Consider the following 16,239-nt stretch of genomic DNA (forward strand, 5'->3'; position numbering starts at 1 on the left):
CCTGGGAATCTCCATATGCCGAGGGAGTGGCCCTAGAAAAGGCAAAAAGACAAAAAATAAAATAAAAATAAAAATACCGTTTTTAAATGACAATTATGCTTTTGGTTGTAGTCTATAGTAAGAGTAAATGCACTTGGTGTACTGGAGCTCTAGTGCTTGGCAACACTCAGTCTGAGCACTTAGAGTACAATGACCAGCACGTAGTAAATATTCAAATATTTGTTGAATTAAATTTAAGTAGCCGTTAATTTTTAATAGAAAATTAAGTAAACAGTGCCATTGATACCTGAGAATTATTAAGTCTGAGGATGTTAACTTCTACAGACATTAGGGAGTTTGACTTTTTGGAGCTAGTTTTATTATTATTTTTTCTTTTTTAGGGCCACACCTAAGGCATATGGAAATTCCCAGGCTAGGGTCTAATCAGAGATACACCTGCCAGCCATAGCCACAGCCACCTGGGATGCGAGCTGTGTCTGCAACCTACGCCACAGGTCACGGCAACGCTGGATCCTTAACCCACTGAGCAGAGCCAGGGATCATGGATACTAGTCAGGTTGTTACCACTGAGCCCCAAGGGGGAACTCCTGGAGCTAATTTTAGATGTAATACAGGATAATACATGATACAATATATTAATTAAAAAGGGAAAATTTATAAAATGTGTCAAATTATTGGTTATTAAGTAATACAGTACAGGCTTTGTGGAATGTTTCAGTATTAGGATATTGATTTCAAAATTTGTTTTTAGGAGAGAAAGAATGTTGTTAAAGAAAATGTGTTGCAGGCATTGGTTGATCATTTTAAATTTTGCCACCTTTCACATTTTGAGCTAGTACATTTTGAAGTCTTATCTTCCCAGAGAAACAACGCTGAATTTTATTTTGAATTGTACTAGATACAGATCTGTTTAAATTAATAATACATTTTGAAGTCTTATCTTCCTAGAGAAACAACACTGAATTTTATTTTGCATTGTACTAGATACAGACCTGTTTAAGTGTACTTAAGATATCTGAATGACTTACTTTTTCTGCCTATTTTAATATTAAGATAGCTGAAATAAAAATTAACTTTATCAGGAAGAAAATGTATCCCAGATTACAAAGGAACAGGTGGGAATAGCAGTGTATAAAACAGAGACAATGAAGATTACATGAAGGTGGCTCACTGTGTAATTTTGTAAAAGCAGACCAGATTGGTTTTTTGTTTGTTTGCTTTTTAGGGCTGCACTCACAGAATATGGAAGTTCCCAGGTTAGGGGCCAAATTGGAGCTGCAGCTGCCTACACCACAGCTCACGGCAACACCAGATCCTTAATCCACTGAGCAAGGGCAGGGATCGAACCTGTGTCTTGATGAATACTAATTGGGTTTGTAACCCACTGAGCCACAATGGGAACTCCCAGACTAGATTGTTTTAATACAGTTTCGTGCATATAATACAAAGAAATCAAATCTAGTAGAACTTAGACATAACCCCCCAAAAGAGCTCAAAAAAGTCACTGCAGAAAAATCAGGGAGTTCCCGTCGTGGCGCAGTGGTTAATGAATCCGACTAGGAACCATGAGGTTGCGGGTTCGGTCCCTGCCCTTGCTCAGTGGGTTAACGATCCGGCGTTGCCGTGAGCTGTGGTGTAGGTTGCAGATGTGGCTCGGATCCTACGTTGCTGTGGTTCTGGTGTAGGCTGGGGGCTACAGCTCCGATAAGACCCCTAGCCTGAGACCCTCCATATGCCGTGGGAGCAGCCCAAAGAAATAGCAAAAAGACAAAAAAAAAAAAAAAGAAAAATCAGGTCATAGTATGAGGTTAAGTAAGTGACCAGAGTGAGCCTGTACAGTTAGCCTGCGAGGAATTCTGGAGTCTAGCAGTGTGATCTAAATCTATCCTGGCCCTGGCTGCTCGTTCCTGTCACCTGGTTTAAATATGGATGGGGATGATTTTGGGTCTACAGCCGGGGGTAGGACTTTCAGTCTATTAATACATGCGTTTCTGTAAAATAATTTAGAGGTAGAATTGATAGAATGAGATATTAAGCATTTACAGTATCAAATAATACATCGTCTATATACTTCACCTAAAATTCTGAAATTGAGAAAGTTCTTAAAATCAAGTAAAAAAATTTTTTTTTTTTTTTTTTGCGAATCTGACCTGAAGTAACATGAGACTATACATAGTATTGTTTTTCCTTTTTTTTTTTTTTAATATCCACACCTGAAGCATATGGAAGTTCCCAGACTAGGGGTCAAATCAGAGCTGCAGCTGAGGCCTATGCCTTGACCCCGACAACTCTACATCCCAGCCGCATCTGTGACTTATACTGTAGCTTGCAACAGGGCCAGAGATTCAACCCACAGTCACCAACACTATGTTGGTTCTTAACTTGCCGAGCCATGAGAGGAACTTTATACATAGTTCATATTTTTTTCACACTGTTCATAGTTCCCTCAGCGAATTCAATTATGGGGTCCTGCCCCAGACTTTTTGAAGAGTTTTGTAATTTATGACATGTACCACATTACCTCTTTAGAAAAATTCTAAATTCCAGAACATAGCCGGCTCTAAGAGTTTTGATTAAAGCTCTTGGGAGTTCCCGTCGTGGCGCAGTGGTTAACGAATCCGACTAGGAACCATGAGGTTGCGGGTTTGGTCCCTGCCCCTGCTCAGTGGGTTAACGATCCGGCGTTGCCGTGAGCTGTGGTGTAGGCTCGGATCCCGCGTTGCTGTGGCTCTGGCGTAGGCCGGTGGTTACAGCTCCGATTCAACCCCTAGCCTGGGAACCTCCATATGCCGCGGGAGCGGCCCAAGAAATAGCAACAACAACAACAACAACAAAAAGCTCTTGATTAAAGCTCGTAGGTATGTATTGACTTATCCTGCTATGTAAGAATGCTCCTTTTCCCACACCCTCACTAACACCGGGCTTTGCCACCTTGTTAATATGTGATAATAGCCAGTGATTTTAGATATTATTAGCCTTGGAGATTATAGTGGTAAATATAGATTTATAGTGTAACTTTCAGATCTGGAGGAGCAGAGTCACTTTAAATGACCCAAAGTCTCCTCCTTTGCACCTGTTAGCTACTTCCTTTTAGTTATTTGGCTGGAGATTTGACGGTCTGTATCAAGTTAGCAGTTCATGTAATAGTATAGTATGGCAGGAAGTTCAATGTGACTTTCTTTTTGATATATGGATGATGTTTTTGTGAGAAAAAGTGTTGGTGGTTCTTGTGATGGTCAAATATATTTATAGGTTTCATGTTGACAACACTTGACTTTCTAATTATGGAACTGAGAGTCATCGAATTAGAAAATAGGTGATAGTTTTTAACTAACAATTACTAGCATTCTGTATTCTCCCCACCCCTCACTGATTTATAATTCCTTTGTTACATGTTGTAAATACTGATTTCCAAATAACATTTTAAACTTAAACTAGCTGGAATTTCTTTTGATGAATGGTATGCAGTATCACTGAAGTCTAGGTGTTTTTTTTTTTCTTTCAAGTGGGTAGCAGTTATACCAACATTATTTATTGAAATAAACCAGTCTTTTGTGATAATCTGGGAAAAGAATCTGAAAGAGAATGGATGTGTACACATGTATAACTGAGTCACTTTGCTGTGCAGCAGAAATCACAACATTGTAAATCAACTATATTTCAATAAAACTTTAAAAAGTGAAAAAAAAAGCCATTCTTCTAATTTAAAATGCCTTGTTTATCACATCTAATGTCTTATTTTTTTCACTTGAGTGTATTGTATTTACTTATTTATTGCATTTACTTATTTTTGTTTACTTGAGTTTATTGTAAATTTGTAATACATTTTAATATTTGATAAGAATCTGGGAGGAAACTTCCCCTTCCTTTCCCTCAAATATCTTGGCAGTTGTTGTGAATTCTTTGAGATGAATCTTCTGCAGATTGGATTTGTATTATTAAATGTAAACATTTTGAGGACATTCATATTTGTATAATATGAAATCTTCCATGTAGGAATACATCTATTTTATTCATGTTTTATGTTTATGTTTTTTCAGTAAAATTGTATGTTCTTATAAAGATTTCTAGGAAGGAACCATTGTACAAAAAGATATATTTCTTTTTTTTTTTTGTCTTTTTGCCTTTTTCTAGGGCCGCTTCCGCAGCATGTGGAGATTCCCAGGCTAGGGGTCTAATCGGAGCCGTAGCCACCAGCCTACACCAGAGCCACAGCAACGCAGGATCCGAGCCGTGTCTGCAACCTACACCACAGCTCACCGCGACGCTGGATCCTTAACCCACTGAGCAAGGCCAGGGATTGAACCCGCACCTCATGGTTCCTAGTCGGATTCATTAACCACTGAGCCGCTGCAGAAACTCCAAAAAATATATATATATTTCATTTACTTCCTTTGAACTGCAAATTTTAAAAATATGGTTTAGGAGTTCCCATCGTGGCTCAGCGGAAACGAATCTGACTAGTATCCATGAGGACGCAGGTTCCATCCCTGGCCTCGCTCAGTGGGTTAACGATCTAGTGTTACTGTGGCTGTGGTATAGGCCAATTTGACCCCCAGCCTGGGAACCTCCATGTGCCACAGGTGCAGCCCGTAAAAATACACACACACACATTTTATATATACCTTAAAAAGATAAATATATGTAGTTTAGGGAGTTCCCTGGTGGCACAGTGGATTAAGGATCCAGCATTGTCACTGCTGTGGCTTGGGTTGTAGCTGTGGTGTGGTTCAGTCCCTGGCCCTGAAACTTCTGTATGCTGCGGGCACAGCCTCCCCCCCAAATATATATAGTTTGTACTTTGGAAATAAAAAAGTTGAATTTGTTTATCAATATAGGTTAAGTAATTTAAATATAAGACCTGTGTGACTAAATTTAAATTACATTCCCAAAATGACCATCTCTTTCCAAAAGAGTTTTCTCCTCTTAAATTACAGCCATGTCTTGCCACAGCAAGTTATGTAGGAGATGCAGCTTTGGTAGTAAATTATTTAAGTTATTTTTTTTTATTTTATAAATTTTATAAAATTTATAAATGTGTGCTTATTTATAAATAAGCTTCTTATTTATAAATGTGCTCCCTACTTTCTAGAATGTTTATATTTTGCATAAAAGGCAAAGGCTAACTTAAAACTACTAATGTTAATTTCTTCAGTCTGTTTTTTATTTTAAATCTAATAGATTTTTAAAATGTCCTTTTTCTCATGTTTCATTTTTATAATAATGTCTGAAGTTGAACTCCAAGTAAATATAATTCATATTTAAGACTGTCATTTTAAATGTTGCATTCTAAAAATGTTCTGGCCTAAATACTCTAACTTAACTTTCTTTTCTTTTCAGTTACTCCAGAGGATCTACAGAATGTAGGATGTTACCACAAAATCTACCTCATGTGTTATTCTCTTTTACTCATGAGCTGCACAGCAATTGCAAATTTGAGCAAGATATCTGCAGACTGTGTTGAAAAATTCTGAAGAACCTAATTAACACAGGATGACCTAGTCGTGATTCTAAGCCTATAACAAGATACTACTCATTAGTGAATGTGCCAGTCTTGGTTCTGAATGCTGCAGATAACAGCAAGCAGAGTTGTTCCTTTCTTTATTTCTGAAGCATTCACTTGACCTTTCATCAGTGAAACTGACTTTTCTAATCTGTTTGGGGAGATATTAATGGAATGCAGTCATGTCCACTCAAGACGAGAAGCAGATCAATACTGAATATGCTGTGTCTTTGTTGGAACAGTTAAAACTGTTTTATGAACAGCAGTTGTTTACTGACATAGTGTTAATTGTTGAGGGCACTGAATTCCCTTGTCATAAGATGGTTCTTGCAACATGTAGTTCTTATTTTAGGTAAGTACTTTAATCTTGATTAGGTTGTAATTTCAAGTGCAGGATGTTATCTTGTTTTAATCTTTTAATATGAATTCTTTTTAAACATTTAACTATTTGAAAAATTAGATGTCTTAATGTTTTGCTTAAATTTTCTATGTGGGTGATACTGTGCTTGCCAGATCACCACCTTGCATTTATCTGTAAGTAAGAGACAGGCAAAAGTTTTTTGCAAAAATTTAAATACAAGAAATTTGTTGAAATTAAGCTGTAGTTTTAATGATGGGGAGACAAAAAGATTCAGAATACTGTTTTTTCGTTAAAAGAAAAAGGAAAATGGGATAATTTTCATTTGCTCTTAAGATTTTAAAATATTAAATTTAGGAAACAGTCTTTATAAATTTAAGGGTTACAGTAGGTTTAATAATAACTTTTAGAGGATAACTGGTACTGTTAAAACATGTTAAGAACTTTCATTTTCTTGGCAAAAAATGAATTACTTTTCTCACTCTTGGTTATTATTACTATTTATGATATCCTTTTAGCCTTACCGTACCCCTTACCAGATATAAATAGTTAATAATTAATAACGTTGTTTTCTATGCCTCAGAATTTAGAAGCTGATTTAGTTGTTTGCTAATTACAAATGAATAAAGGAGTTCCCATAGTGGCTCAGAGGAAACAAATCTGGTTAGTAACCATGAGGTTGTGAGATCGATCCCTGACCTTGCTCAATGGGTTAAGGATCTGGTGTTGCTGTGAGCTGTGGTGTAGGTTGCACCTGTGGCTCGGATCTTGTGTGGCTGTGGCGTAGGCCAGTAGCTGTAGTTCCAATTTTGATCCCTAGGCTGGGAACTTCCATATGCAACAGGTGCTGCCCTAAAAAGCAAAAAAAAAAGATTACAAATAAATAAAGCTTAACTTATTTTTGTGATCTTTCGCAACCTTTCATCTTTTTAAGGTAGGTTTCTCTTTTGGGAGGAATAGAATTGAGGTGTAGAAATCCCTGTATTTGGTCTCTGCCTTAGGTTGAATTTTTACTTAATATTTGAAAGGGAGAGGGTGAATACAGATGAAATAAATGTGAACCAGTATATTCCTGGTCCGACTCTTGGCATAATTGTAGATCAGCAATGAAAGTTAATTTTGCTGTTCTTCAGTGGCAGCTGTAGATAGAACTTGACTTTTCAAGGCTAAGTTACATGAAGGTGTAGAAACTGCACATTCCTCAGTGTCACACATGTGGTGGTGATTATAGAAGCTAAGGCCCAAATGTCATTTGCCTTGCTGTGCAGATTTAGCTGTGGATTTTTCATGCAGTTTCAGACACTGATTTTCTTCTCTTGGAAAGCTTAGCATGTTTACAAACCTAGAGATTCTTAGATTTCAGACCTAGAAATTATGACTCAGTGGGTATGAGTTAGAGTTTTATTTGAGGGGGTGTTTTTTGTTTGCTTGGTTTGGTTTTGGTGGTGGTTGTTTGTTTTGGCTACACTTGTGGCATATGGAAGTTCTGATACCAGGGATCAGATGTGAGCTACAGAATTGGCAATGCCAGATCCTTAACCCGATGAGCCACCAGGGAACTCCCAGGGTTTGTATATTTAAAAGTGTCCCAGGGAGTTCCCACTGTGGCACAGCAGGTTAAGGATCTGGCCTTGTCTCTGAGGCAGCTCAGGGTGCTGCTGAAGCACTGGTTCAGTTCCTAGCCCAGGAACTTTCATATGCTGTGAGTGTGGCCAAAAAAAGAACTTCCTGTGATTGTGATGGTCAGGCTTTTTCTTTTTTTTTTCCTCTTGGATCTGTTGGCTTAATATATGGTGTTAGAAATTCAGGATTGTAGATTCAGTCAAAGCTGGGCCCATTAGTTCTCCTTTTTTACTGACTATTAATTATAAATTGATTATTATTGGCAAGAGCTTTATTCTTTAGTTGTGGATATTCAGATTGATAGTTGTAATCATAGAGTAGAAACTTTTCTGGTAATAACCTTAGCAGTCATCTTGCGTAACTTTTAAACTCAAGCAGAATTTTTTTCTACGTATTTTCTGAATTGTCTTTTTTTTTTTTTTTGAATTGTCATCTTTTTTTTTCACTTTTTTTAACTTAATGAATTTTATTATATTTATCGTTGTACAACCATAATCACAACACAATTTTGCTACATTTCCATCCCAAACCCCCAGCCCATCCCACTCCCCAGAACCTATCTCCTTTGGTAACCATAAGTTTTTCAAAGTCTGTGAGTCAGTTTCTGATCAGCAAAGAAGTTCATTGTATCCTTTTTTTAGATTGCACGTGTAAATGATAGCATATGATGCTTGTGTCTGTCTGATTAACTGTACTTAGCATGATAATTTCTAGATCCATCCATGTTGCTACAAATGCCATTATTTCATTCCTTTTTATGGCTGAGTAATATCCCATTGTGTATATGTACCACATCTTCTTTATCCACTCCTCTGTCAGTGGACATTTAGGTTGCTTCCGTGTCTTGGCTATTGTATATAGTGCTGCATTGAACATTGGGGTACATGTATCTTTTCAAGTCATGATTTTCTCTGGATAGATGCCCAGGAATGGGATTGCTGGATCAAATGGCAATTCTATTTTTAATTTTTTTGAGGAATCTGCATACTGTTTTCCATAGTGGTTGCACCAGAGTACATTCCCAGCTAGTCTAAGAGGGTTCCCTTTTTTCCACACCCTCTCCAACATATATTGTTAGCAGATTTTTCTGGCTGATGTAAGGTGGTACCTCATAGTAGTTTTGGTTTGCATTTCTCTAATGAGTGATGTTGAACATCTTTTCATGTGTTTTTTGGCCCTCTGTATGTCTTCTTTGGAGAATTGTCTGTTTAGATCTTCTGCCCATTTTTGATGGGGTTGTTGATTTTTTTGGTATTGAGCTGCAGGAGGTGTTTATGTATTTTGGAGGTGAATCCCTTGTCAGTTGCTTCATTTGCAAATATTTTCTCCCATTGTGTGCATTCTCGTTTTGTTTAGGGTTTCCTTTGCTGTGCAGAAACTTTAATTCCCATTTGTTTATTTTTGTTTTTATTGTCATTACTCTAGGAGGTGAATCTGAGAAGATATTTCTGTGGTTTATGTTAGAGAGTGTTTGGCCTCTGTTTTCCTTTAGGAGTTTTATAGTATCTGGTCTTATATGTTTAGGTCTTTTTAATCCATTTTGAGTTTATTTTTGTGTATGGTGTTAGGGAGTGTTCTAATTTTATTTTTTTACATGTAGCTGTCTAGTTTGCCCAGGGAAGGGACTGTCTTCTCCATTGTATATTCTTGCCTCCTTTGTCATGGATTAGTTGACTGTAGGTCTGTGGATTTAATTCTGGGCTTTCTATCCTATTCCACTGATCTATTTTTCTGTTTTTGTGCCAGTACCATACTGTTTTGGTGACTAGCTTTGTAGTATAGTCTGAAGTCAGGAACCCTGATTCCTCCAGCTCTGTTTTTCTTTCTTGGGATGGCTTTGGCTATTCTGGGTCTTTTGTGCTTCCAAACAAACTTTAAAATATTTTGTTCTAGTTCTGTGAAAAATGTCTTTGGTAATTTGATAGGGATTGCATTGAATCTGTAGATGGCCTTGGGCAGTATAGTCATTTTGATAATATTGATTCTTCCAAACTAAGAGCATGGTGTATCTTTCCATCTGTGTCATTTTTTCTTTCTTTCATCAGTTTTCAGAGTACAGGTCTTTTGTCTCTTTAGGTAAGTTTATTCCTAGGTATTTTATTCTTTTTGATACAATGGTAAATGGGATTGTTTCTCTAATTTCTCTTTCTGATCTTTCATTGTTAGTGTATAGAAATGTGGTCAATTTCTGTGTGTTAGTTTTGTATCCGGCAGCTTTACCAAATTTATCAATAAGCTCTAATAGTTTTCTGGTAGTGTCTTTAGGATTTTCTAGGTATAGTGTCATGTCATCTGCAAACAGTGGTAGTTTTACTTCTATACAATTTATATTCCTTTTATTTCTCTTTCTTTGATTGCCGTGGCTAGGATTTCAAAACTACGTTGAATGGTAGTGGTGAGAGTGGACATCCTTGTCTTGTTTCTCATCTTAGCAGGAATTCTTTCAGCTTTTCACCATTGAGAATGATGTTAGCTGTGGGTTTGTCATATATGGCCTTTATTATATTGAGGTAGGTTCCCTCTATGCCCACTTTCTGGAGAGTTTTTATGGGGTTTTGTTTTTGTTTTTTTTTATCAGAAATGAGTGTTGGATTTTTGTCAAAAGCTTTTTCTGCATCTATTGAGAGGATCATATGGTTTTTATTCTTCTGTTTGTTAATGTGGTGTATCACACTGATTGATTTGTGGATATTGAAAATTCCATGCATCCCTCAGATAAATCCCACTTGATCATAATGTGTGATTCCTTTAATGATTGCTGGATTCAGGTTGCTAGTATTTTGCTGAGGATTTTTGCATCTATGTTCATCAGTGATAATTGGCCTGTAATTTTCCTTTTTTTTTGTGGTAACTTTGGTTTTGCTGTCAGGGTGATGGTGGCCTCATAGAATGAGTTTAGGAGTGTTCCTTCCTCTGCAATTTTTTGGAATAGTTTCAGAAGGATAGATGTTAGCTCTTCTCTAAATGTTTGATAGAATTCTCCTGTGAAGCCATTTGGTCCAGGATTTTTGTTTCTTGGAAGTTTTCTAATCAGTTTCAATTTCAGTACTTGTGATTGGTCTGTTCATCTTTTCTTGTCTTCTTTATTTGTGGGGGGGGGTGGTCTTTTAGGGCCACACCCACGGCACACAGAGGTTCCCAGGCTAGGGGTTGAATTGGAGCTACAGCTGCTGGCCTACGCCACAGCCACAGCAATGCCAGATCTGAGCCACATCTGCAACCCACACCACAGCTCACAGCAACACCGGATCCTTAACCTACTGAACAAGGCCGGGAATTGAACCTTTGTCCACATGGATACTAGTCCGATTTCATTTCCACTGAGCCACAGTGGGAACTGTTCATCTTTTCTATTTGGTCTTGGTTTAGTTTTGGAAGGTTGTACTTTTCTAAGAATTTGTCCATTTCTTCTTGGTTGTCCATTTTATTGGCATGTAGTTGATTGTAGTAGTCCCTTATGATCCTTTGTATTTCTGTGATATCCATTATAACTTCCCCCTTTTCATTTCTAATTTTATTAATTTTCTTGATGAGTGTGGCTAAGGGTTTATCAACTTTGTTGATCATTTCAAAGAACCAGCTCTTAGTTTCATTGATCTTTTCAGTGGTTTTGTTTGTTTCTATTTCATTTATTTCTGCTGATGTTTATGATTTCTTTCCTTCTGCTAACTTTGGGTTTTGTCTCTTATCTCTAATTATTTTAGGTGTAAAGTTAGGTAGTTTATTTGAACTTTCTCTTGTTTCCTGAGGTAGACTTGTATTGCTATAAACATCCCTCTAAGAACTGTTTTTGCTGCATCCTGTAGGTTTTGGATTGTTGTGTCTTTATCATTTGCTTATACTTTTTTTTTGTCTTTTTTGCTATTTCTTGGGCCGCACCCACGACATATGGAGGCTCCCAGGCTAGGGGTCCAATCGGAGCTGTATCCCCCAGCCTACGCCAGAGCCATAGCAACTTGGGATCCGAGCCGCGTCTGCAACCTACACCACAGCTCACGGCAACGCCGGATCCTTAACCCACTCAGCAAGGGCAGGGACCGAACCCGCAACCTCATGGTTCCTAGTCGGATTCGTTAACCACTGCGCCACGATGGGAACTCCTGCTTATACTTATTTTTCAATTTCCTCTTTGATATCTTCAGTGATCCATTGGTTGTTTAGTTTCCATGTGTTTGTTTTTTGCAGGTTTTTTTCTTGTTGATTTCTGGTCGTATAGCATTGTCAAGAAGATACTTGATGTGATTTCATTTTTTCTTAAATTTATACCAAGGCTTGATTTGTGACCCAGAATGTGGTCTATCCTTGAGAATGTTCTGTGTTCACTTTGGAAGAATGTGTGTTCTGCTGCTTTGGGATGGAATGTTTTATAAATATCTATTAAGTCCATCTGGTCTAATGCATCATTTAAAGCCCGTGTTTCCTTGTTGATTTTTTGTTTGGGTATCTGTCCATTGCTGTAAGTGGGGTGTTAAAGTCCCCCACTATTATTGTGTTATTGTCAATTTCTCCTTTTAAGGTTGTTAGCAGTTTCCTTATATATTGAAGTGATCCTTTGTTGGGTTGGTGTATATTTACAATTGTATCTTCTTCTTGGGTTGATCCTTTGATCATTATGTAATATCTTTTGTCTCTTATAATATTCTTTATTTTAAGGCCTATTTTGTCTGATAGGAGTATTGCTACTCCAGGTTTTCTTTTGATTTCTGTTTGCATGGAATATTTTCTTCCATCCTCTTGCTTTCAATTTGTATGTGTCCCTAGAAGTGAAGTGGGTCTCTTGAAGACAACATATATATGAGTCTTGCTTTTGTATCCATTCAGCCCCTCTTTGTCTTTGGGTTGGGTCAGTTTAGTCCACCTACATTTAAGGTAATTATTGATATGTATATATTGTTGCCAATTTATTAACTGTTTTGGATTTTTGTTAGTCTCTTTTGTTCCCCAGTGGTTTGATGACTTTCTTTAGTGTTGTGTTTGAATTACTTTTTCTTGTATGTGTGTATCTATTGTAGATATTTGGTTTGCAGTTACCATGAAGTTTTGATGGTAGTAGTCTGTGTACATGAAGATTGTTTCAGGTTGTTGCTCTCTTAATTACAAGTGCATCTCCAGTGTCTTGCATTTGTATCCTCCTCTTCTCATGATTTCTGGTTTTGGTAGCATATTTGTGTGTGGATGATTTCCTACCTTTACTGTATGTACGCCTTTGCTGGTGAGCCTTGTCATTTGTAATATTTTTATTTCTAGTTGTGGCCTTTTCTTTTCCACCTAGAGAAGTTTCTTTAGTATTTGTTGTAAAGCTGGTTTAGTGGTGCTGAATTCTCTTAGCTCTTGCTTATCTGTAAAGCTCTTGATTTCTCCTTCAAATCTGAATGAGAGCCTTGCTGGGTAGAGTAATCTTGGTTGGAGGTGTTTTCCTTTCATTTCTTTAAGTATATCATGCCACTCCCTTCTGGCCTGCAGAGTTTTTGCTAAAAAAAATCTGCCGATAACCTTGTCAGTGTTCCCTTGTATGTTATTAGCTTATTTTCCCTCGTAGCTTTCAGTGTTTTCTCTTTGTCTTTAATTTTGATCATTTTGATTAATATGTGTCTCTGGGTGTTCCTCCTTGGGTTTATTTTATATGGTGCTCATTGTGCTTCCTGGATTTGAGTGAGTGATTCCTTCTCCAGTGTTAGGGAGGATTTTGGCTGTTATCTCTTCAAATATTTTCTATGGTGCTTTCTCTCGTCTTGTTCTGGCACCCACGTAATACAGATGTTGGTGGGTTTAACGTTGTCCCAGAGGTCTCTTAGACTGTCTTCATTACTTTTCAGTCTTTTTTCTCTTTTCTGTTCTGTCTCAGTGATTTCTGCTAGTCTGTCTTCCACCTCATTTATTTGTTCTTGTGCCTCCTGTACTCTTGCTTTTGGTTGCTTATAGTGAATTTTTTATTTCAGTTACTGTATTTTACATCTCTGCTTGCTTAATCCTTAAATCTTCTATTTGTTTGCTCAGTGTTTCTTATAATTTATCAATCTTTGCCTCCAGTTTATTTCCAAGATCTTGAGTCATCTTTACTATCAATCATTAGTCTAGTCTTTTTCATGGAGGTTGGTAATCTCCAGATCACTTACCTGTTTTTCTGGGGGTTTTTTTTGTTCCCTTATCTGAGTCATAATTTTTTGCCTTTCCATTTTGTATAGATTTTTGGTGTGGTCTCCTTTTTGCAGACTATAGGGTTGAAGCCTCTCTTGCTTCTGATGTCTGCCCCCCTTGTGGCCGAAGTTGGTATGGGGGCTTGCTGCAGACTTGCTGATGGGAAGGACTGCTGCCTGCCCACTGCTAAGTGGAGCTGATTCTTATCCCTGTGGTGGGTGGGGCTTTGTCACTGGGTGTGATTAGAGGGGGCTGTGTGCCTTGGGGGGGGGGGGCTTTAAGCAGCCAGTTTGCTGATGGGTGGGGCTGTGTTCCCACCCAGGTTATTGTTTGGCCTGGGGCTTCTCAGCCCTAATGGGCCAGATGGGTCCGATTTTTCCAAAACGGCCACCTCTAGAGGAGCTCATGCTGATGATTATTCCCAAGACCTTTGCTTCCATTGGTCCCCCACAATGAGCCAGTCACCCCGTTTTCCTGGGAGATCCTCCAAGAACTGTAGGCAGGTCTGACCCAGATTCCTATGCAGTCTCTGCTTTGCGTAGGGAGCCAGTGCACATGAAAGCCTGTGTGCACCTTTCAAGAGTAGAGTCTCCATTTTCCCCAGTCCTGTTGAGCTCTTACACACAAGCCCTGCTAGCCCTGAATGCCAAAGGCTCTGAGGGCTTCCCCTCCCAATGCCAGATCTCCAGGCGTGGGAACCTGATGTGGGGCTCAGAACTCTTACTCCCATGGGTGAGCCTCTGCAATATAGTTACTTTCCAGCCTGTGGGATGCCTACTGGGCATGTCTCTCAGCATGGCCTCCTTTTTGTCTTCTGGAATAGGATACCTTTTTTGACAGTTTGCAATCTATTTTGTTGAAGGTTGTTTCCCATTTGGTTGTAATTTTTGTTGCTTTTATTAGAGAAGGTGAGCTCTAGTCCTTCTGCTCCCCATCTTCTTTATCAGGAAGTAACACATGGGTTTATGGGTTAGCTGTCTTACCTTTTTTACTTCCACATTAAGTATTGTATTTTCCTTGTATAGATAATTTTCTAAACATGAGGTTATTATTTTATCTTTAACTGATTGGGTTGAAGTTGGTTCTCCCGAAGAGTAGTACATTTAAATACTTCATTAATGTTACAATCTTGAAAACAATACAGTCTTCTTTAGGCTGCTTATTATTTATCAGTAGCTAGTTCCTCTCTTTAGCATCCTTGGTCTTCTGTGAGGATATACTGTCCCTAAAGCAAATCAAATAATAAGAAGTAGAAATAATAGTAAGTAGAAAGAATAGTCCAATGCATGTTTGGGGCTAAATCTTCCCATCTTTTTTTTTTTTTTTTAAAGAGCCACACCCACAGTATATGGAGGTTTCCAGGCTAGGGGTCTAATCAGAGCTATTGCTGCTGAACTACACCAGAGCCACAGCAATGCCAAATCCAAGCCACGTCTGTGACCTACACCACAGCTCACAGCAGTGCTGGATCCTTAGCCCACTGAGCGAGGCCAGGGATCGAACTCACAACCCCATGGTTCCTAGTCAGATTCATTTCTGCTGCACCACAAAGGAAACTCCAAAAGTTTCCCATCTTTAAAATCCTGTATCTGGGCCAGTTTCATAATCCACAACACAAAAACACTTGTATGTCAATTCCCCCAATATATAAATTTTCTCTGGACTGGGTAGATGGTTGTTATTATATATTCCCATTATAATAACTTGAAATTTTTTCAAGTGTTCTTCAGCTGAATCCTTTCAGATTTGTAGATCTCAGTATCTTACATATAATGCTACTATCAGTCTTTACCATTAGAAATTTATTGTTAGAAATTTTTCCTTTTGAACTAGACACATTCTTCCTTTGTAGTGTGAGTTACCAATTCCATCCCACTAAGAGTCAACAGAACTTCTAAAATCAAAAGAGCCTCTGAAATAGTTTCTACGTCTTCGTTGTAACATATAGTTGATTTTAGACCTCAAATGAGAGGATTACTTGAGAATTACTCAACACCTCTTCCACAGTGGTAATTCAGCCTTTTAATCAGGATGGCTAAATTTTCCTAATCAGGTTCTTCAGGAAGCCTAGAGTTCCTTCATAGAAGTCTGTCATTCTGATGTCATAAACCATAGTCTAGAGTAAGTCATCTCAGGGTCATCTTTTCGTCTGTATAGTCAGCTGTTTCCTTACCCTGTTAACTCTTCCAGAGTTAATTACCTTCTGCTGAAGTAAACATAAAACCACATGACTCCTGAATCTTCCATTTTTACTCAGAGTTCTTGTAGTTCTTTGGCAGGTTGCTTTTGCTTATCTCCCACTCCTCCATGTCAAACAGGGGAATCCAGAAGCAATAGGTCTTTTTATTAGAGTTTCTTGTCATGTCTTGGATATTTTTCAAGAACACGTCCCATTCCATTACTTGGCTGGGATTATTTATTTTATGGCCATTCTGTATTCTTTGGGAGGACGTCATCAACCGACACGATTGATGTTGTTTTTGTCACTCTTCCACTCCCTAACTGCCTGAAGGTTTAGCCTCCGTTCCTAACCGCTCATCCTGAGCTACATGAGAAATTACGGGTGACTTTCTAATTGTTTTTGCAGTGTTTGTTACCCTCGTCTATACAGTGTCTG

The 16,239-nt window shown here is 38.1% G+C and overlaps 1 protein-coding gene across 2 annotated transcripts in view; it reads left to right on the forward strand.

The window, feature by feature from the left end:
• KBTBD2 (kelch repeat and BTB domain containing 2) overlaps positions 1–16,239 on the forward strand; it is a 30,949-nt gene that overhangs the window by 5,911 nt on the left and 8,799 nt on the right. The window contains exons 1-2 of one of the 2 annotated variants that reach the window (XM_047763747.1): positions 2,800–2,858; positions 5,341–5,855. In XM_047763747.1, coding sequence (XP_047619703.1) covers positions 5,686–5,855 — 170 coding nt within the window. In that variant the 5' untranslated portion in view covers positions 2,800–2,858; positions 5,341–5,685. Of the gene's footprint in view, positions 1–2,799; positions 2,859–5,340; positions 5,856–16,239 lie in introns of those variants that run through there. The other variant, XM_047763746.1, reaches the window with a different exon arrangement.

This window comes from Phacochoerus africanus, chromosome 16, assembly GCF_016906955.1.
Source record: "Phacochoerus africanus isolate WHEZ1 chromosome 16, ROS_Pafr_v1, whole genome shotgun sequence".
NCBI lineage: Eukaryota > Metazoa > Chordata > Mammalia > Artiodactyla > Suidae > Phacochoerus > Phacochoerus africanus.